The sequence below is a fragment of the Mesoplodon mirus genome, assembly GCF_964341445.2.
Source record: "Mesoplodon mirus genome assembly, chromosome: 3".
Classification (NCBI taxonomy): domain Eukaryota; kingdom Metazoa; phylum Chordata; class Mammalia; order Artiodactyla; family Ziphiidae; genus Mesoplodon; species Mesoplodon mirus.
Genome location: NC_138978.1, coordinates 7,371,258 through 7,390,475, shown reverse-complemented (window position 1 = coordinate 7,390,475; position 19,218 = coordinate 7,371,258). Strand labels below are relative to the sequence as shown.

Here is a 19,218-nt window from a genome sequence, read left to right as displayed (position 1 = left end):
GCTGAAAAAAGTCGACGGTTCCCACAATCCCTCGCCCTTTTCAGGTTCAATAATTTGCTAGAACTGCTCAGAAAACAGTTCACTTACTATTACTGGTTTATTATGAAGGATACAACTCAGGAACAAGCAGGTGGAAGAGAGGCCCAGGACCAGGAGTGGAGGAGGGTGCACGGGCCTTCCACGCCCCCTCCAGGTGCACCACCCTCCCGGCACCTCGCTGTGTCCGCCAGCCCAGAAGCTCTCCAGACCCTGTCGTTTAGAAGTTTCTGTGGAGGGTCTGTTATGTAGGTACGATTGGTCAAATCATTGACGACTGTTGATTAATTAACTCAATCTCCAGTCTCTCTCCCCTCCCCAGAGTTTAGAGGTGAGGCTGAAGGTCCAGTGTAATCACGTGGTTGGTTTCTTTGGCAACCAGCCCGCATCCAAGAGTCACCTCATTAAGGTAAATTCTGGGGTGGCTGAAAGGGACTTATTAGGAATAAAAAAAAGATGCCCCTATCCATCAGGAAATTCCAAAAATTTTAGGAGCTCTGTGCCAGAAACCAGGGACAAAGACCAAATATATATTTCTTACTATATCACAGGTCTGTCTGTGCCTTAGATATTTACCATCATATAATAGGATCACGGTCACTGGAATTATGTGAGCTTTTCTTCTCCACGTCACCCGTTCAAATCAATCCCAAGCTAATCCTCTTTGTCAAAGTGTTCTTGGTTTCATCTTCTTGCAGTTAGAGCCTTATTCTGTTCCTGCCTCTCTGTTTTGGTGCCGTTTCAGATCCAAGCCAACCCCAGTCAGTCGGTGTTGACCTTGGAGGGAGAGGATGTAGGGGAGTTGGATAAGGCCATGCAGCACATTTCCTACCTGAATTCACGACAGTTCCCCACACCCGGGATCCGAAGACTCAGAATCACCAGCGTGGTCAAGTATGTGCTGACTTTTAACAATAAACCTGTCTTTGCTCAGTGACCCTTGAGAAGAAAATGTGTGTATTTAGGTTTTTAAGTCAACCCAGCCTCCCTTCTGTAAGGAAAGGCGATCCGTCCCTCGTTACCAGAAAGTTTGAGTGATGCTTGGAAGCACGTTCCGGGAGTGGCCGGCGTCTTGTCCCCTAGGTGGTTGTGGAGTCCTGTGGTCCACCTCCGGGCGCCTTTGTCTGTGTGGTTTGAGAAGCCGCCTCTTAAAGCCCTGACCCTTCCATCCCCTTCCTTGTTGGCAGGTGTTTTAACGAGGCCACCTGCCTCTCAGTCCCCCCGTTGGATGGCTACGTGATGGTTTTGCAGCCAGAAGAGCCCAAGATCAGTCTGAGCGGCATCCACCATTTTGCTCGAGCGGCTTCCGAATTTGAAAGTTCGGAGGGGGTTTTCCTTTTCCCCGAGCTCCGGATCATTAGCACCATCACGAGAGAGGTGGAGCCCGAAGGAGAAGGGGACGAGGACCCCACAGGTGACAGCCTAGGCCAGTCGCCCACAAGTGGGCGGCTGAAACCCCACTGCTGCTACTTATTTCTTGGCCCTTTTCCTCTGATTTTGTAGACTTGAATGTTTTAGTGCTGTTCTTGGGTCTGCTTCTGGAATCTGGCCCGTGGGCTAGAGCTCATTATGATCTTTGGAAACCCACCTGGAGGGTCCTTTCATCTTTTTTCCAGCTTGACGTCAGTATCCGGGATGGCTCTTGTGGGTTGAGAGGGCAGGGGGTGCTGCTGTAGGGGCGCTCCTGCTGGCTGGCCCCCCATTCTCGGGCCTTCCTGGTGGCCAGTCCTCCTAGACACATAAAGCACCCCCAATTCTTGAAAATGACTGTCCCGTACCTCCGTCCGTGGTCCCTAAAAGGCCTCTGTGAGTTTGAGGATGAGCAGACAGGCTGTCGCTGTGAGCACCTCCCTGGGCTCCACAGCCTCTGCTATTTCCGGTTGGGCCATTTTTGCAGTTCAAGAGTCACTGGTGTCGGAGGAGATTGTCCACGACCTAGACACCTGCGAGGTCACGGTGGAGGGAGAGGAACTGAACCGAGAGCAGGAGAGCCTGGAAGTGGATGCAGCCCGCCTGCAGCAGAAGGGCATCGAAGTGAGCAGCTCTGACCTGGGCGTGGTCTTCACAGGTGAGAGGCCACACCCCAGAAGACTGGGAGAGTGAAGGCTCAGAGCTCAGCGCCCACCTCCTCCCAGCTCAGCGGTTGGAGCGGGTCCTGGAGGAGGTGGGAAAGGATGAGTGGTGGCCACACACCTTCTCCCAGGCGGGAACGGAAGCACAGCTCTGCCTGGTGCCCCGTCCTCGAAACGGGTGGAGGTTTGGGCGCGTGTGGCACCTGCCCCTCAGCAGGGGACGACGCCCCTGCAGTTGGCGAGCCAGGCGCGCGGCCGGGTGGCTCTGGGGCCCGCCTGCAGCCTGCCTTTGCCCTCGGCCCATGTCCCCAAGCTCAGCCACCGCTGTCTTCCCCGCAGGGGTCGACACCATGGCCAGCTACGAGGAGGTCTTGCACCTCCTGCGCTATCGGAACTGGCACAGCAGGTCCTTGCTTGACCGGAAGTTCAAGCTCGTCTGCTCTGAGCTGAACGGTCGCTACGTCAGCAACGCGTTCCAGGTGGAGGTGGGTGCCGGGCTCTGCTGAGCAGGGCCAGCAGCGTGGTGACCGGGTGCCTCGCTCACGGCCCTGATGTTTGCAAATGCCCATTTTTAGAGCGTTCGTGGTGGCAACTGCTTGGGTTCATCCTGGGGTCGGTCGCCTTTCCCAGCCGGGGGGCTGCTCCCCATTAGACCTGCAGAGGTTTGGGGGGACAGGTTATACACGGGGTGGGCTGGGGCACAGCACGGTGCCCCCCTTCACAGGCTGCCTTAGCCCGAGAGTCGGAGGGGCCTCTTCAGGGAGGTGGTCAGGACCGAGTGGCGGTCCGGGCCCCGGGCTGAGGGGCGAGGTGGTTTCTTGAGATCTGACACTGCTTTCGCCGGGGGAGCCAGGGCTTCTTTGCAGATGGCTGGCCCTGCCGTGAACGGATCCTTGGCCCAGGGCGAGGGTTGCCGCCAGCACCGGCAGGGCTGCTCTCCACCGAACGTGGTCGTGGGCACTCGTCCTGCTCGGACACCTTTCATATCACTCAGAGCTTCTGTGCCCTGGAGAAATGGACCCAAAGTTACTCTCAGCAATTGAACGCTTCCGTTGTGACCCCGTAGCAGCAGAATTAAACTCACAGGGCTGAAGAGCCCGTGAGTGTTTTCTGTGAGCCAAAGGGTAGCAGATTTGAAAGGAAATAAGGGCTCTGATTTGTGCTCTCTTTCACATGGCTGTAGCTTTGGGAAAAGAGGGGCAATGTTGTGTGCCCGGGCTTCTCGAGCCACCCGTGGTGAAGGGCCGCTGGTGGTGCCGCCTTCTCCATTCTGTGGTGGATGAATTAGTTTATTAGAAACAGTAAAAGTGAGTGGTTCCAACAGCAGGGTGTGCTTGGCTGTGTGACGGCATGACGTGGTTACAGCAGCCTCCTTGGCCGCTTCTGTTCTTCTCTCCGCCCACCAGCACCGGTCCAGGGCGCACTTCGGTGGTGCTGGTCAAGTGCGTGTCCGTCCCATCCACGGACACATTCAGGCTGCCCTTGTGTCTCCGCTGCAGGTGAGCGTCATCCACACGGCCAGCCCCGTGGAGCACGCCAGCCACATGGCCGCGCAGCCGCAGTTCGTCCACCCCGAGCACCGCGCCTTCATTGACCTCTCGGGTCACAACCTGGCCAACCCCCACCCGTTCGCAGGTAGGCCTGGGACGCCCCTCCCCGACTCCTGCCGTGAGCTCAGCCCCCCTCTTCCCTCACCGCCGCTCAGAACAGCCGCCGGCGGCCTGGCTGTTACTCCACGTCACACGAGGAAAGCGGAGCACGGACGGGGCAGCGAGGGCCCGAACCCAGACTTGAACCCCTGCTGAGCCTTTTCTCGGAGCTCCGCCCGTTCTCTGGGGGCGGACGGAGCGAGCAGTGGAGGCCGAGGGCACACGGCGGGCCGGGTCGGGTCTCGTCATCACAGCCGGGACCCGTCTCCTCTTTCCCGCAGTCGTCCCCAGCACCGCAACCGTCGTCATCGTGGTGTGCGTCAGCTTCCTGGTTTTCATGATCATCCTGGGAGTGTTCCGGATCCGGGCTGCTCACCAGAGAACCATGCGGGACCAGGACGGCGGCAAAGAGAACGAGATGGACTGGGACGACTCTGCCCTGACCATCACCGTGAACCCCATGGAGGTAGGCGAGGGCGGTGACGCCCCAACTGAGGACCCCCGCAGGCCAGGGCCCCGGGGAGGCTCAGCTCACCTTCGCGCTCACGTGCTTCGCGTGGTCCGCACCATGACCCCGCCTGGGTAAACTGAGGCCTGGGGGGGCGTGCTTTAGGGTCACGGTCCTGCTGTGGCTGCTGACCGGAGCTTTGTTTCCCTTCGTCTTTGGTGAGGAACCTAGTCAAGCCCCTCTTGCTGGGTCGTGGGATGTGGCTTCCAGCAGGTGGACAAACCCTGGGTCACAGCTGGGGCGGGGGAAGGGGCTGGATTCATCGCCTGGTGGGGCCGTGTCTCTGTCAGACGTATGAGGACCAGCACAGCAGCGAGGAGGAGGAGGAAGAGGAGGAGGAGGAGAGCGAGGACGGGGACGAGGAGGATGACATCACCAGCGCCGAGTCGGAGAGCAGCGAGGAGGAGGGTGGGGAGCACGGAGAGCGGCAGACTGCGAACCGGCAGCAGCAGCTGGAGTGGGACGACTCCACCCTCAGCTACTGAGCCGCGGCCGCGCCGCCATCGCCTTCTCTCCTACTTCGGGAGGCTCTGCTGTCATCCCTGTGCCCGCCCCGAGGGTCCACGACGTACAGAGTCACTCTGGCCGGTAGGTCTGCAGAGCCCCCCAGTCGCCGACCTCTGCCCACGCTTGGTGTATAGGACCATAGGCCCCCCCTCGCTCCCTCCCTTTGTCCGCCCTGCTCGCTCTTAAGTTATGTGAGGAGCTGACGCTCGCTCTGTGGCTGACGTCAACTCCAGAAAAGCTGCAGTGACTGGACTCCTTGACAGAGGGTTAGAGTTGCTCACTCCTACCTGGTAGTCCTCTTTCTTTTTTTTTTAAAAAAAAAAGTTTTTATTTTTTCCAAACTAGTGCATGTATAAAATGGCAGAATGGGGTTAATATGTAGATGATGAACTGACTTTTTAATATTTTGTAAATAAATTGGGATTCCTCGTGTCTTTTGTGCTAGCATAATCCGGGGCTAGATGCAAAGTGGAGCGGAGACACTGAGCGTGGGAGGGGAGGGAACGGAGACCCTGCCCATCCTGCCCCCCCCGCCCCGCCCCACCCCACCCCAAGATGAAGAGAAAGGAGCACAGACATTGCTCTGTTGCCCGGCAGGAGGGGACCGGATCAGGGACCCCTCTTTGGAGGCTGGAAACGGCCAGGTCTTCTCTTTGGGATTCTACCCATTGAGGGCTGCGGGGACCTGGGGTCCCTGGCCATGTTTGCTCCCTTCTCCAAGGACCGGCAGCTCCTCGCGCAGGAACCTGGACTTAGGTGCAGCCTTGGGGTCCATACTGAATAGATGCAGGTTTCCTTGCTGGTGAGAGTATATGTTTCGATCACGTGGATGGTGCAGACCCTCTGACCACTTGGTCTGGAGACAGCAACAGGCCTGGGGGATCCGTGCCCAGAACCTGGCGGAAATGACGCCCAGTGGCCTGAAGGCAGTGCTCGATTCCCCGAGCACCTGCGCCCCTCCTCCCCAGAGCCCCCGGGGGTGAAACCCATGCCCAGTAGGTGGTGAAGGGAGAGAACCTCACTCAGGAGCGAAAACCCCTCCCTACAGCATGTGGTTTTTAATTTACATGTAAATTTTTAGATTTCTAAAACTGGGGGAAAATAATTCTGAACACTGTTCTGTGATCATAACTGCTAGTTTCGAGGACACTGCCAGCTGTCCTGTGTCGTGTGTGGCCACCCCTCCATGTACTGTCACCGTTGCTGCTCTGTTTAGACCGTGGATAGACGCTAACGCGTAGACGGGACCCTCCGCGCTGTCTGTAGCCGCCGTGGTATCACTTTTCAGATGTGTATATTGATGATAGGTCAGAAAGTGTATACATACAATAAAGTCTGTTCTAACTCCAGTGGGAGAGTGGGTTGTTTTTGGTCTTTTGTCTTAATCCTGCATTCTCTTGTTTCTTTCTGAGCCAAGAACATGACATACCAAGGCTTTTATTTATTTTAATCTGTTTTTACCTCATTTCAAGGGTTCAGACTGTTGAACCTACATCAGTTAACGCTGAACTCATCTTCCCCATACAGAAACAGCAAAGGGTTTAAAAAAAATAGAAAATACTCTTCTCGTCAGGCACACAGGCCGTGCACCCAACCAGCTATTGCTGTGTATATGCAGTGTGCTGCCCACACCAGGAAGCACAGACTCGTTCAAATAAATAACAGGTAGACATACACTCGGCTTTTTCTGTTTCCAAACAGGTGGGTGGGTCTGATGAATTCAGCACTTAGTTGGGAACCAGAGTCTGGTCAGTGGGGCTCTGTGGGTGGCATGGATTGCTATGGGCAGTGCCTCTCGGCCACCTCTCGTGAACCAAGAAACAGAGTTGGCACCTGGACTCTTCTGGAAGCCGTGCACCTGGGCTGCTGAGAGGGCAGCTACTTCTGGCTCTGCTGAGCCGTGCAAAGCCTTTTGAGAGGTAAGTGGTGTCGCCCCTGTGGGTCCCGAGTCGGCTGCTAATACATGAAGCCCACCTGCGGGCTTCCAGAAGCCCAGATTCTTAGCCCCATCTCCAGAGTTGGCTCCAGAAGGCTGAGGGAGGCCCGGGAACCTGCATTTCTGGAGCTCCTCAGATGCACCTAAGGCTGAGCCTGAATCATTTCAAGCTAAGTACCGTCAGAGGAAAAGATGCCACCACACCCCTAACCCTCACGCTTCTGCTGCCTGGGTACTGGGAGCAGGTTCTCAAAGGTGAGTGTTCTGGAGGAGATCAGGACCTTCGTGACCTAAAACCTGCTTTAGGAGGAGGGAGGTTACATACAATTGCACAAAGTACTCGCACCTGCTTGCGTCTTGATCCATGGCCAGGATGAGCTAAATCAAGCTCAGGCCTTTTTAATGTGTCTCGAGGACCAGCGTGCGCTATACGTGATGGGCACTGGGGCCTTTCTCCCGAGCCGTAGAGGTTCAGTAAAGTAGTTTGGCTATTTTTTTTCTCACCCGCAAACAGAATCACTTTACAGCAGAGATGAGAGAATTCCCGTACCCAGGAGTCGCTTTAAAGGTGGAAAGCAATCATCCCTGAATCTAGAGGGTACCCAGGCCTCCTCTGGGGGCTGCCCAGAACTCAATGGAGGGCACGCAGGTGGAGGGGGTGACCGGGCGTGGGTGCCCCGCCTGGACAGCAGGCACCGGGTCACTGCCAGGCACCAAGACCAGTGCAGCACGGCGGGAGCCTGGGGAGGAGGCAGCTCCCGCACGGGAGAATCGTCTCTGCCGGCTCCAGACCCACCAGCTGGAAGACTTGAGGTCACAGATCCTTGGCGAGATGCGGCCTCGAGGTGCCGGGTTCACAGTGTCTTCCCATCAAAGCCCAGGGCTCGGATGGGGAAGCGGGAGGACAGTGCCCCTCCCCGCATTAGGGTGCATTTCCACGTATGGCTGTTTAGTTCCCGAAACATTTCAAGTCATAAATAAATAACCAGTGTAAACAAAAGGCAGTTGTGTAGGTTCTTTCCCAAGGATGCCATCCAGCCTTTCAGGCCCCGGAGGGTGGCCGAGGGCGCCCAGCTCCCAAGACTGACAGCTCGGTTGTCTCCAGGCCAAGGGCTTGGACGGGCTGCTACTGCCTGTTATCTTTGGACACGTTGTGGGCCAGCCAGTTCACTTTGGTTTTCCAGCTCTCCCGGAGGGCTTCGTTAAACTTCACCCGGAAGTGCTTTAGAGCCTCCTCCTCCGTCTTCCCCAATGCCAGAGAATCCTGAGGCAAGATGGAAGCAATGGGCATCCCACGGAGGGAGCCCCGTCTCCCTGCACCTCCACCCTCTCTGGGCAGGTAACGCTCCCTCCTAAGAGAACCGCACCAAGGGAGCCAGGAGGGCGCCACCCAACACCTCCCCTGGGAAGAGCTCTTCGTTCCGACCCCAACCAAGGCGGCCCCCGCCCCGCCCCATCCTCAAAATAAGATGCCAACTCGAGCCCGGAGGTCTTGGCCCCAAAGGCAGGCGGCCTGGCCTTCTCCACTGGAAGCTGGCAGGAGGAAGAAGAGGGGGAGCAGCTTCTTCCCAGGAACTCGGGGGCCATGGCCCCCCCCTCAGTCCCCGCCCCAGCGTCCCATAAACTGAAAAGACGCAGGAAGAAAAGACAGTTTTTAACCATGGAGGGAACCCTCTTGTACAAGTGGGAACACCCGCAGCCTGCGGAGGACGGGAGGGTGGGTCAGAGCCGGTGGCTTCCCGCCAGACCCGGGTCCCAGGCCGGTGTGAGCACACACGAGTCAGGAGGGCCCTGTGGGTCCACCATGCTCGGCGGTTGGAGTCGGGGGCTCCCTGGTCTCCGTTTACCTTGAGGTACTGGATGTCTTTGGAGCAGCTGAGCTCGGGCAGGCCTGCCGCCCGCATCAGGGCAAAGAGGTGGAGAAAGAGCAGCCCGTGGCGCCGCAGGATGCTGTAGGCCCTTTCACAGTAGCCCCGGAACCTGTAGTGGGAGGTCAGGGAGGGGGGCCTGGGTCCTCCCGCCCACCCGCACCCCAGCCAGCCGGCCAGCCCGCCTTCACCCTGGAAGGAGCCGTGCCCACAAAGCCCCAGCGTCCTCTGACTGACCGCCCCCAGTGCACCCCGCCTGGGGCCCCCAACACCAAGGGGCATCTCGGGGGTCTGAGGCACCCTCACCTTTCAAATTTCTCACTATTATTCGTCTTCCCCTGCTGGATCACGTGGACAAAGTCATAGGTGAGGATGAACGGGACTCGCTCACGGTTGATTCCAAACTTGGTCTTGAAATTCCCCAGAAAGTGGCCGAAATCAATGTGGAACAGCTGAGGGGAGGGAAGAGCAGAGACCCAAAAGGAGTCAAAAAGGAGGGTGCCTCACCCAGAGGAGCCTGGGGAGGGAGAGGGAGCTGGAAGGGCTTGGATAGGGGGCTCTGCCAGCAGCCTCGTGCAGAGCAGAACGGCCAGCAGGTCAGCGCCGGGCGGCAGGCACCATGCTCATGGCAGCTCCACACCACCCCTACCTGCCCGTTCTCTCGGATCATGATGTTGTCGCTGTGCCGATCGCCGATGCCCAGCACATATGTGGCCACACAGTAGCCAGCGCAGGAGAGGGTGAACTCCTCAATGGCTCGATCCAGGGTCTCCCTGGGGGGCAGGGATGGAAACCACGGCCACACCGTTTTGCAGCTTCTTCTACCAAGAGGTGGTGTCTATGTCCCCTGCCCTTGAATCTGGCCTTGTGACTTGCTTGGACCAACAGAACGTGGAGGAAGTGATGCTGGGCTCCTTCCAGAGCCTGGGCCTTAAGACACCTTGCAGTTCCTGAACCTTCCCTACTGCCATGGAAGGAAGCTGAGGCTAGAATGAGAGGCCACATGGAGACAAGCCCCAGACGTGCAACCCTCCAGGCCCAGTCAAACTACCAGATGAGAGCAGTTGCATGAGTGGTTAAAGCAGAAGAGCCACTCAGCTGAGCCAGCTCAAGGTGCAGGTTTGTGAGTTCGGGGTGGTTGTTAGGCAGCAATAACTAACTGATACACGTGGGAACAGAGACCTGACCCACTCCCCCACCCCCCACCCCACAGCATCTATGGGATGGTCCTCGGCTGAGCCAAGAAGCCACAGAGACTGTCAAAGTCCCTCCTCCTTGCCTTTGATTCCCGAGGTCTGCCTCTTGGGAAGGAGAGGGCACCTGTCCCTTGGGCCCGAAACCTACCCAGGGTTCTTGGACTTGAGCCAGTTGAGCAGAGCATCCTTGTTGAAGGCAGCCGTGGCCGCCATGTTGCTCTTGTTCAGCTGGATGTTGGCGATGGTGTCTGAGTGAAGCACCACCTCGATGAGGCCTGTGTGGTCCCCGGTGGAGAGGCAGCCGTAAGGGGTCATCCTAGCCAGGTGGGAGGAGGGGCAGGTGGACACAGTGGTCAAGGGCTGTCCCAGGGGCTTCTTGACCCCGAGGAGCTTAACCCAAAAAGGCTGCAGGAGATGCTACTCAAGTTGCTGAAAAGAGGAGGCAGGTACTGGGGGCGAGCCCTTGACTCCCAGGGCTCCAGGGAAGGTTCCTTGGAGAGGTCACACCAGCACCCAAGATGCAGAGAGGAAGAGTCAGCACCTTGGCTGAACTCATGTTTGCTCAGAGAGAAAAATCCAGGTGGCTCGGAAGAAGATGGGGCAGGAAGCCAGGGCTGCTTGAGGCAAAGGGCCGGGGCTGGCCTTCTCCACCCTCATCCTGCGGCCCTATCACCTCCCTGACCCCAAGTTTCAAACTGGTCCCTGCTCTTCTTAGAAGAGCCAGTCTTTTTTCCAGCTGAGGTGGTAATGTCAGCTTTGACGGGGACCCCTCCAACGGGGCACGGTCCTAGGCCTGGTGCAGGCACAAGTGGATGACGGGAGGGCCTCTCACCTCAGGTCCAAGCCTTCCTGCTTCCACAGAACGTCCATCAGCTGGATCATCTGCAGGGTCAGCATGTCCTGGCGGAGGTCTGCGCAGCCGCCCCCAGGGAGGAAAGGCATGAGTTTCTGGTGGGTTCTCCAATCCCAGCCACGCCCAGGCCCCAGAGTCCCAAGACTCTGTCTTTTGGTCAGCTCGCCCTCCAGGAGATCCACCCCTGGCCCCCACTGCAAGGTGCCCCCACCGAGGGTAGTATGGCAGGGCGAGGGGAAGCCAAGGCCTCAGCGGGTCCCTCCCCGGGGCCCAGCCTGCTCACCGTCCCCGTTCTTAAAGATGATGCCCACGGTGCCATCGCTGCCCGCCTCCTCATTGCTGTACATGACCCACAGGGGTTTCATCTTGGAGTCCATGAAGGTGCACTGCTCCACGCTGCCGGACCAGAGAGCAGTCAGCAGCGGGCCCTCCTCAGGGCCTGGGGGGAGGGGAGGAGGTGGGGAGGCCCCGGCTGGGGCCTGGGGCTCACCAGACTTCAGCCAGCAGGGTGCTGGGGTCGAGCGGGGACTGCAGGTGGGAGAGGGCCTCCAGGTAGGTCTCCTGGCGCATGCACAGGTGCATCAGCTCCTTGGTCTGGGGCTTGGTGGTCTTCTGGGAGCTCACTTTGACGACGTCGTTCAGGGCCTTCAGCTTGCTCAGCGCTTCCCCCTGGCCAGGATGGGAGGGCAGCGTGGGCAGGCCAGGAGGGGCAGGCTCCGAGCCTCAGCCTGGCCCACACGGTTCTACAGGGGCCGGGGCAACTCTGCCCCAAAGCAGAGCCCAGGCAGGGGTGCGGGGGCCCCGAGCCTCACCTGCTTCATCAGCACCTTCATGTGATGGGTGCTGCCCCTGCAGTAGGCCTCCATGATGAGGCCGAAGCGCAGGGCCACCGAGGGCACGTGCATCTCGGAGCTGGAGGGAGGAAGAAGGCGCTGAGCCTCGCCTCGCCAGGCGGGGCCGCACAGCCCCTCCCAGCCCGGCAGGACCCAGCCACCGAGGACACCCGGGCTGGGCGGCGGGAAACGCGAGGCCCGCAGGCAAGAGGCCCCTCCTCCCCGTGGCCTTCCAGGTGAGTCCAGCTACCGCAGGTGCCAGAAGAGGAAGTGGCCGATCTTGCGATTGGCCAGGGCCCGGTCCAGCAGGAATTTGGTCAGCTCGCAGTCGAGGTAGGACTCGTACTTGAGCACCTGCACCAGCTGCAGCAGGTACTGGAAAAGCTCGTCGTCCCTGCAGAGGAGGGAGGCTGGCTGGGGCCCGGAGCGTCACAGCTCGGGAGAGGGCCTGCAGCTGGCGAGGGGGCAGGGTAGGGGCGGGAGGCCAGCCTCACCTGAGCAGGCCCCCAGGAGAGGTCCCCAGCCAGCGCCTAGGCCCGGGCCATTGGGGCAAAGCCGCCCTCTGAAGATGAGGAAGCCCGCGGGACTCACGTCAGTTTCCGCAGGGACTTGATGGCAAAGGAGCCCACGTGGCGGTCAGGGAAGCTGAAGTCCAGCAGCTCCAGGGCGCTCAGGACGGGCAGCTCGGGCCAGGAGCACAGCAGGTAGAGCATCTGGGGGGTGCCGGTGGTCAGGGCAGGGGGCGCAGGCTGCGGTCTGGCTCCAGACTCTGGCCTCTCCCCCGGCCCTGGCCCTGCCGCCCACCTGGGCCACGTCCTCATGCTTGTTCCACTTGGTGACCAGCAGCAACCGGGCCAGCGCCTCGGGGAAGTGCTCCTGGATCTCGTGCCGCATCTTCCACACCAGGTCCTTCTCGTGCTCGTATAGCTCCCCCGACCCCCGGCGCTCCAGGATCTCCCGCAGCTGCAGTTGCTGAGGGGCACAGGTGGAGGTGGGCGGGTGGTGAGGGCTGCAGCCAGGTCCACGCCCCACCGCCCATGGCCCCCAGCTCACCTCCTCCTCCGTGAAGCGCCCGTGCTCCCCATGCCGCCCCAGCTCTAGGATCTGCAAGAGCGACCCTGCTGTCAGCGGCAACCCCGGGGCCTGGGCCAGCCTGGCCGGGGGGGCCCCCGGGGCGGGCGTCAACACCTCGGCACTGCTGACTTTGTGTGCCAGTGACTCTCAGTGGTGGGTGCTCTCCCGCATGCTGTAGGGCGTTTAGCAGCATCCCTGACCTCCACCCATGAGATGCCAGGCGCATCTCTCCCACTAGTTGTGACAACCAAAAATGTCTTTGGACATTGCCCAAAGTCCCCTGGGGGGCAAAGTGGCCCCCCGGTTGAGAATCACTGCTCTAGGACACATGAGGATTCCAGAGAGTCAAGGAAGCCCCCAAGCGTGTGTGGGCACCCAGCTCCCAGCCCCGGGCAACTCACGGGGTGCAGGGACCACGTCCTGGGGAGCCCCGGAGGCAGGGTCAGGACAGTTAACCTTTAGCTTCGAGGTTTCTGGGCAGGGTGGGTCCTGGACCCCAAATGGCGAGGGCCCCCTCACTGACCTTGTCCAGGGCAGGGTAGTATACAGGGTGGGGGGCCACCTCAGGGAGAAAGATGACCAGCGCGGCTGTGCTCTCAGTGTTGGGGTTACTCTGCACGGTCCCACAGGGGTTCAGTAGCTCCCCTTTCTCGTCTGGATACAAGGACAGACGGAGATGCAAGGGGGATGTCATCACGTGTGGGACCCACCTCCCCAACCCCCCGGCCTCTGCCTCTCCCTCTTGGCCTGGGCCAACCTGGGACGGAGGGCCACATGTAGAGGCAGCGCTCGCCGGTCTTGAGCTGGTCCTTGTAATCAAACAGCATGAGGTTGGCCCAGGCGATGGGGCAGTCCTGGGAGAGAAACCAGGCAGGTCACAGCCAGTCGCCAAAAAGCCTCCGTTTGCTCATCTGCAGGATGGGCCCAGCCAGACCATGCTTCCCACCCTCGCCCAGACTCCCTTTGAAGCAGCTGGCAGAGTCAGTCACCCCTCGGCTCCCTTCTGCTCCCGGACGCATCCCACTCTCGGCTTCTTGAGAAAGCCTCAAACAAACCACATAGGCCCCAGGGAGCTGGCCCAGCTCAGCTACGAGTGAGTCAGGGTGGCTCGGTGGTCAGTCACATCCTGGGCCCAGTGACTCAGTGCTCGACCACCACTCTGTCTCCAACTGGCTGCTGATTCAGGCCACCCCGCTCCCTGCAAGGACACTGCATTTGTCCTTCTAGGGCAGGGAGCTCCCTCCGGGTTCCCGCAAGGACCAAAGGCCCAGGCCCAGATATTCCGAGTCACTGTGCTCCTAAGCCCAGGAACCCAGCACCATCACATGGCAGGCAGGGGTGGTGGCCAGCGTGCGTGCGTGCGTGCGTGTGTTGTGTGTGCGCGCGCGTGGTGTGGAGAGGCTGGGGTTCACAGGCCCTCCTGGACCGCATCCCCAGGCTGCGTGCCAGCTGGGACGCTGGGAACGGGAGAGCAGTGGCCCCAGGGCGGGCTGCAGGACTGGACTGGGCCCATCACAGAGTGCCTCCCGACCGGCCCCACCCACCGCCTTCTTGGACTTCTTCTTGGTGGAGCGAGCCTTCTTGGCCTTCTCGATCACGGCATAGAGCGCAAAGCAGAGGCGGGCCATGCGCGGTAGGTCGCAGATGTTGATGTCGAACTCCAGCCGCTGCTTCCACACAGGCTCCGAGCACACGCTCACCTCCGAGCTGGACACCGTCTTGCACAGCGTCTCGTTGCCGTGGAAGAGGCCGGCCTGCACCACCAGCTGGGGAAGGCACGGTGCGGGTGGCAGGCGGCAGAGGCCCAGCCTCCCTCTGCCGCCCGGGTGTCCCTCCCACCTAAGGCTCGAATCTCCTCCTGAAAGGTCCTCATTTCACGTGGGTCTGAACCCTCCCCCGCCAGGTGCTTGAAAGTGGTCTGGAAAAGGGAGGGCTGGCCGCCTGAGGGGGAGGAGTGGTCCTGCGGGGAAGGGGAGGGCAGCGTGGGCTGTGCTCCCCACTGACTGCGGGACCCTGGGGCGTGTTGGTTCCCTGCTCTGGGCCTCAGTTTCCCCATCGGGGCTCGGGAACTCCAGGGGCCCTTCTAGCTCAAGCACCCAAGGGTGCCCCCACTGCTCAGAATGGTGTGAGCCCCTGTAGGCAGGGGAGGACTTAATGCCGCCTGCACATCTTGTCCTGCCTCCTCATCGCCCGGCCAGAAAGCTGCCCCATCCAGCCCTCCAGGATTCATCCACGGGAGCCCACGCCTGCCCTGCTTGTGAAATTACCCCAACCAAAAAATGCTCCCCAAAGAGCCCCGACCTCCTTGGACCCGGGTTTCCCGTCCTGCAAATGGGACGAGGAAACCTGCACCTCACAGGGCCGTACAGGGCAGGCCTGAGGCCAGAGGAGGTGGGCGTGTGAACGACCCAGAGGTGGCCGTGGCCTTGGCCCCAGCCCAGCTGGAGCGGCTCCCCTTCTGCGCCTGTCACCTCCCAGGCTCTGCAGTTCCTCTATCCCTGGGCTGGGCCTGGCCCCACTACCTCCACCAAAGTCAATACCCAGAACTCGCTGGGCCCGGTTTCTCCGAATTGTCCTCTCTGGCCGGCCGGCCTGCTCCCCTCCCCCCTTCCTGTTTTGAAGCAGCTCATCACCACCCCCGGCAGGGATGCTGGGTAATGTGGTCAGGTGGCTTTCGTGTGACCCCCCCCCCCGCTTCTTCCTCCGCCACCCCTCCAGGCCACAGCCACCGTGTTTGTGCAAAAAACACGCACTCCCCGGGCCCTTCCCGGCCCAGGAGCCCCTACCTTCATCCGCTCATCGGCATTCACTTTGCTGCCCTGGATCAGCTCGATGCAGAAAGGCTGCTCCAGGGACCACAGGGACAGCGAGGCGGGCTGAGCGGGGTGGAGGGGAGAAGCGGGGGCGTTAAAGCAGGGGAATTGAGGGGAGGCTTGCGCTCCCGGCCTCTGCCAGGGCGCGTGGCCACCGTGGCAGCAAGGGTGTTGCAGGTTCCTGCCCGCAACGCCATCCTTTACCAGAAAACCTGCCGCGCGGGCGCCCCAGGGGGCCCAAGACCCCCGAGCGCTGCAGGGCATGGAGTTCTGCCTACAGCACGGGAGACAGGAGGGGCAGGCGGCCCGAGCGCCAGGCCTAGAGGCTGCCCCGGGAGTCCAGACAGGAGTCCACCCCAGCCCAGAGGCCCAACTCTCAACCCCGAGCAACCAGAAGGCATGAGACAAGGGGCCCCTGGACCTATGGCTGGTCCAGGGCGATGCCCAGTAGGCGCCAGGGCTGGACCTCAGGTGGGAAGGAGGGCTGCAGGGAGGTAAGCGCAGGGCGCCGCTCACCTTCTTCAGAGGAATGGGGGGCGGTTTGGCGCGCGGCTTTTGGACTTGGGGGGAGGGGTTGCTCTGCTCGTCCCGCATGGCGAGGATGGAAGAGGAGTGCACCATGGTCAGGTGGGGGGTCAGCCCGCTGTGCAGGCAGCTGCAGACGTACTGAGATGGGGGGCGGGGTGAGCGGCTCCACTGCTCCCTGGATGACCGGCTACCCAGGGATGCCCCACGCTGGCCCCTGCCCACGCCAGGCCTTCTGGGGCCTCTCCTGCTGGCCCTTACTGCCCCCACCCACCTCCCTGTGCTCACGGGGAGAGCCAGCCCAGCAAGGGCGCACTCTCACCGTGACCCCCAAGGTCTGGCTTGTCGGGCTCGAGAGGGGCTGAGGACCAGCTCCCCCCTCTCCCCCTGCCGCAACCCAGGCCCCAGGCCAGGACTGCAGGGAACCCAGGAGCCCCTCCCGGACCGCAGCCCTCACCTGGAACTGGCAGAGGGGGTAGCTGCCGTACAGGTACTCGTGCTTCCCGTTCACCTGCAGCGTGTAGTCCTCGGGCTGCTCCACCAGTGGCTGCCGGAACACCGTGGCCTTCTTCCGGAGCGCGCAGGCCATCAGTGCCAGGGGCACATCCTTGGTGGACACCTGGAAGGTGAAGCTCTCCTAGGGGGAGGAGGGAGGGTCAGCCCTCCATGCCTGCGAAGAGCCCACGGGGTTCTGTGGCACAGGGGGTGGGCTGGCCCATCTGCAAGTATTAGGCGCCCCCTGCCCCTTGAACGTGAGCTCCACGACGGCAGGCTCTGATGACGGCACATGGCCGACACCAGGAAATACCTGTTGGATGCGTGAGTGGACCAAGGACCAAAGCCTCTTGGTCACTCTGCCTTGTGGAACTCGTCTGGTGGGACGTTTGGCCAAGCCCCTCGTATGCAATGGATACCCTACAAATACCACCCGATGTTGCTGGGAGGAGGATCAACTGGGGAGGCTGGTGGGTGACCGGGAGTCTCTCAGGGGAAGTGTCCCCCGTGGACACGGCAGCCTGCATGCAGCACACGGGCCGGCGTGAGCCACCGCTCACCTCGCTGCCCTCGAACTTGACGTTGACGAGCAGGGCCCGGTTGGGGACGCGCAGGGTGCCCGGCCCCCAGCTCCGCGCCGAGGGCTCCAGCTGCAGGGGGAAGCTGTACTGCAGCCAGGCCTCCCAGCCCAGCTGCTGCCGGTGCGCGGCCACCTCCTCGCAGAACTGGCGCATCTTGGCTCGGAAGTCATTCACCTCCGGGTCTTGCAAGGAGTCAAACTCGTGGAGGCCTGAGGGGGAGGGGAGCCGGGTCAGCGTGGGGCTCGGGGGCGGGGCGGGGCGGGGGCAGGGGGCAGGCCCAGCAGGAGGTAGGACGGCCTGGCCTCAGCAGGGCACCTTTGCCGATGAGCAAGCTGATCTGCGAGTTGATGAGCTTCTTCACCCGGTCACCCTCGCGGGCCACCAGGCGCAGGACGGGCAGGAAGGGCTGGATGTCGCACAGCCGCCGCTGCTCGTCCTCCAGCTCCTGCTGCTCCGCGGTCTGGTTGACGCAGGTGAACACGTAGGCCTCGGGGTCACTGAGCATGTGGAAGAGCGGCTCATACTGGGCTCGGTGCCACAACACCTGGGAGGGAAAGTGGCCGGTCAGCTCCTTCCCTAAGGTGGGCGGGGCCACAGGGAGCCGGGAGGCGGGTGGAGGCTGGTCTCACGACCCTGACAAGGCGGCAAAGGCAGGGGACCACTACACTCTCCATCCCTTGAGCATTGACCACAGGGTCACCGGCAGTCTCCGTCCTGCCCTTCTATGAAGGGGGCCAGGTAGGCGCTAAATCTGGAGCGGAGCGGTGGGTCCTACCGTCTCCCCTGTAGGCTACCCTGAGAGATGGCCAGCCAGACTTGACCTCCAGGCACCCAGCTAATCGTTCCTGGTTCATCACCCTGGTCTTTAAATGGTGGCAAGTAATTCAGAAAAGTTTCACACACCGAGGGGGACATAAACGCCTCTGTGGGCTGCGTCCAGTGTGTGGCCTCGGGGTGAGGAGTCCCCAGGGATCACAGGAGCGCCACGGGGGCGCCAAGTGTTAGTGCCAAGGTGCTCACTGCTGAGTCACAGAGAAGATGGAAAAGGAGAGAACAGCTCTATTTTTCTTCCACGGGGGATGGATAATTACGGTCCATCAATGCAAAGGGATAGCACGGGCGTGTGACCCAGAATCTAAGGATACCTGTACCAATGCACACAGGGCTCCCAGATACAGCATTAAGTGGGAAAAGACCCCAAGCTGTAGAACAGCAGTTGTAATTCAAGCCCATTCCCATAAAAACGATGATAAACGTATTAACTACTGCAAGCTACAGTCTGCCAAGTTACTGGAAGACAGACACACCCATTCACTTACACACCGTCTATGGCTGCTTCAGCCCTACAAGGGCAGAGTTGAGTAGTTGTGACAAACACCATATGACCAGCAAAGCCTAGAATATTAACTGTCTGGTCCCTGGTATAAATTAAAGTATTAAGAAATTGAAACTGGGGACTTCCCTGACGGTCCAGTGGTTAACACTTGGCCTTCTGATGCAGGGGGTGGGTTCGATCCCTGGTCGGGGAACTAAGATCCCACATGCCTCTTGACCAAAAAACAAAAAACATAAAAACAGAAGCAATACTGTAACAAATTCAACAAAGACTTTAAAAATGGTCCACATCAGAAAAAAGAAAAAGAAATCTTAAAAAAAAAAAAGAAATTGCAATTGAACTGGGATATGAGGTGAGACTGCTAAGACCAATGTGTTTTATATTTCTGTGGTATTTGGAATTTTAATAATATGCATGTAGAGCCCTGTAAGCAAAAAAAAAAAGATTAAAATGATATTTACACAAGGTTAATAACATGAAAAGGATGTTATAATGTTAACTCAGAAAAAAGATATAAAAATTCATAATCAGAACTATCACAAAAAAAACACTACATAGAAAAGAAAATAAGAAACAGCCAAAGTGTTAACCGTGGTTGTCTCATATGGCTGGATCATGGGTAATTTTTTCCTTCTACTTTTTCTTATTCTCCTAAATTTCAATGTGTCCATAGTACTTTTGAAATGGAAAAAAAGAAATTTCATTTTTAAAGAAACACCCAGGAAGGGAAGATTAAAACACAAAACAAAACAAAACAAAACTCAAGGATGGTCCATTGCTTCTCTCCTTTTTTTCTGCTTCCAAGTATAGCTTTTCAAATTCAGGGCTAAGGCCTTGTCCTCTGCCATGACCCATTAAATCCCACACTTTGCAAGCGGGATAAGCCCTTTGAAAGGTCACAAGACAAGATCTACCAAATACCATCCAGATATTTCA

The 19,218-nt window shown here is 59.5% G+C and overlaps 2 protein-coding genes across 9 annotated transcripts in view; one reads left to right on the top strand and one right to left on the bottom strand.

Moving 5' to 3' along the window:
- CLSTN1 (calsyntenin 1) overlaps positions 1 to 6,121 on the top strand; it is a 78,395-nt gene extending 72,274 nt beyond the window's left edge. For both annotated transcript variants that reach the window (XM_082613017.1, XM_082613016.1), the window contains 7 exons: positions 782 to 930; positions 1,224 to 1,450; positions 1,934 to 2,104; positions 2,448 to 2,593; positions 3,608 to 3,743; positions 4,039 to 4,223; positions 4,556 to 6,121. In XM_082613017.1, the coding sequence (XP_082469143.1) occupies positions 782 to 930; positions 1,224 to 1,450; positions 1,934 to 2,104; positions 2,448 to 2,593; positions 3,608 to 3,743; positions 4,039 to 4,223; positions 4,556 to 4,750 (1,209 nt within the window). In that variant the 3' untranslated portion in view covers positions 4,751 to 6,121. The remainder of the gene's footprint in view (positions 1 to 781; positions 931 to 1,223; positions 1,451 to 1,933; positions 2,105 to 2,447; positions 2,594 to 3,607; positions 3,744 to 4,038; positions 4,224 to 4,555) is intronic.
- Positions 6,122 to 6,203: 82 nt separating this feature from the next.
- Positions 6,204 to 19,218, bottom strand: part of PIK3CD (phosphatidylinositol-4,5-bisphosphate 3-kinase catalytic subunit delta) — a 50,579-nt gene continuing 37,564 nt past the window's right edge. For 5 of the 7 annotated variants that reach the window (XM_082613008.1, XM_082613010.1, XM_082613012.1 and 2 more), the window contains 20 exons: positions 17,262 to 17,490; positions 16,926 to 17,155; positions 16,328 to 16,507; positions 15,862 to 16,011; positions 15,319 to 15,408; positions 14,077 to 14,298; positions 13,290 to 13,386; positions 13,056 to 13,186; positions 12,263 to 12,562; positions 12,050 to 12,171; positions 11,709 to 11,852; positions 11,438 to 11,537; positions 11,116 to 11,294; positions 10,909 to 11,021; positions 10,605 to 10,683; positions 9,921 to 10,088; positions 9,226 to 9,349; positions 8,883 to 9,028; positions 8,556 to 8,688; positions 6,204 to 7,972 (listed from right to left, as the gene is read on the bottom strand). In XM_082613008.1, the coding sequence (XP_082469134.1) occupies positions 7,835 to 7,972; positions 8,556 to 8,688; positions 8,883 to 9,028; positions 9,226 to 9,349; positions 9,921 to 10,088; positions 10,605 to 10,683; positions 10,909 to 11,021; positions 11,116 to 11,294; positions 11,438 to 11,537; positions 11,709 to 11,852; positions 12,050 to 12,171; positions 12,263 to 12,562; positions 13,056 to 13,186; positions 13,290 to 13,386; positions 14,077 to 14,298; positions 15,319 to 15,408; positions 15,862 to 16,011; positions 16,328 to 16,507; positions 16,926 to 17,155; positions 17,262 to 17,490 (3,075 nt within the window). In that variant the 3' untranslated portion in view covers positions 6,204 to 7,834. The remainder of the gene's footprint in view (positions 7,973 to 8,555; positions 8,689 to 8,882; positions 9,029 to 9,225; positions 9,350 to 9,920; positions 10,089 to 10,604; positions 10,684 to 10,908; positions 11,022 to 11,115; positions 11,295 to 11,437; positions 11,538 to 11,708; positions 11,853 to 12,049; positions 12,172 to 12,262; positions 12,563 to 13,055; positions 13,187 to 13,289; positions 13,387 to 14,076; positions 14,299 to 15,318; positions 15,409 to 15,861; positions 16,012 to 16,327; positions 16,508 to 16,925; positions 17,156 to 17,261; positions 17,491 to 19,218) is intronic. The other 2 variants (XM_082613013.1, XM_082613014.1) reach the window with 2 other exon arrangements.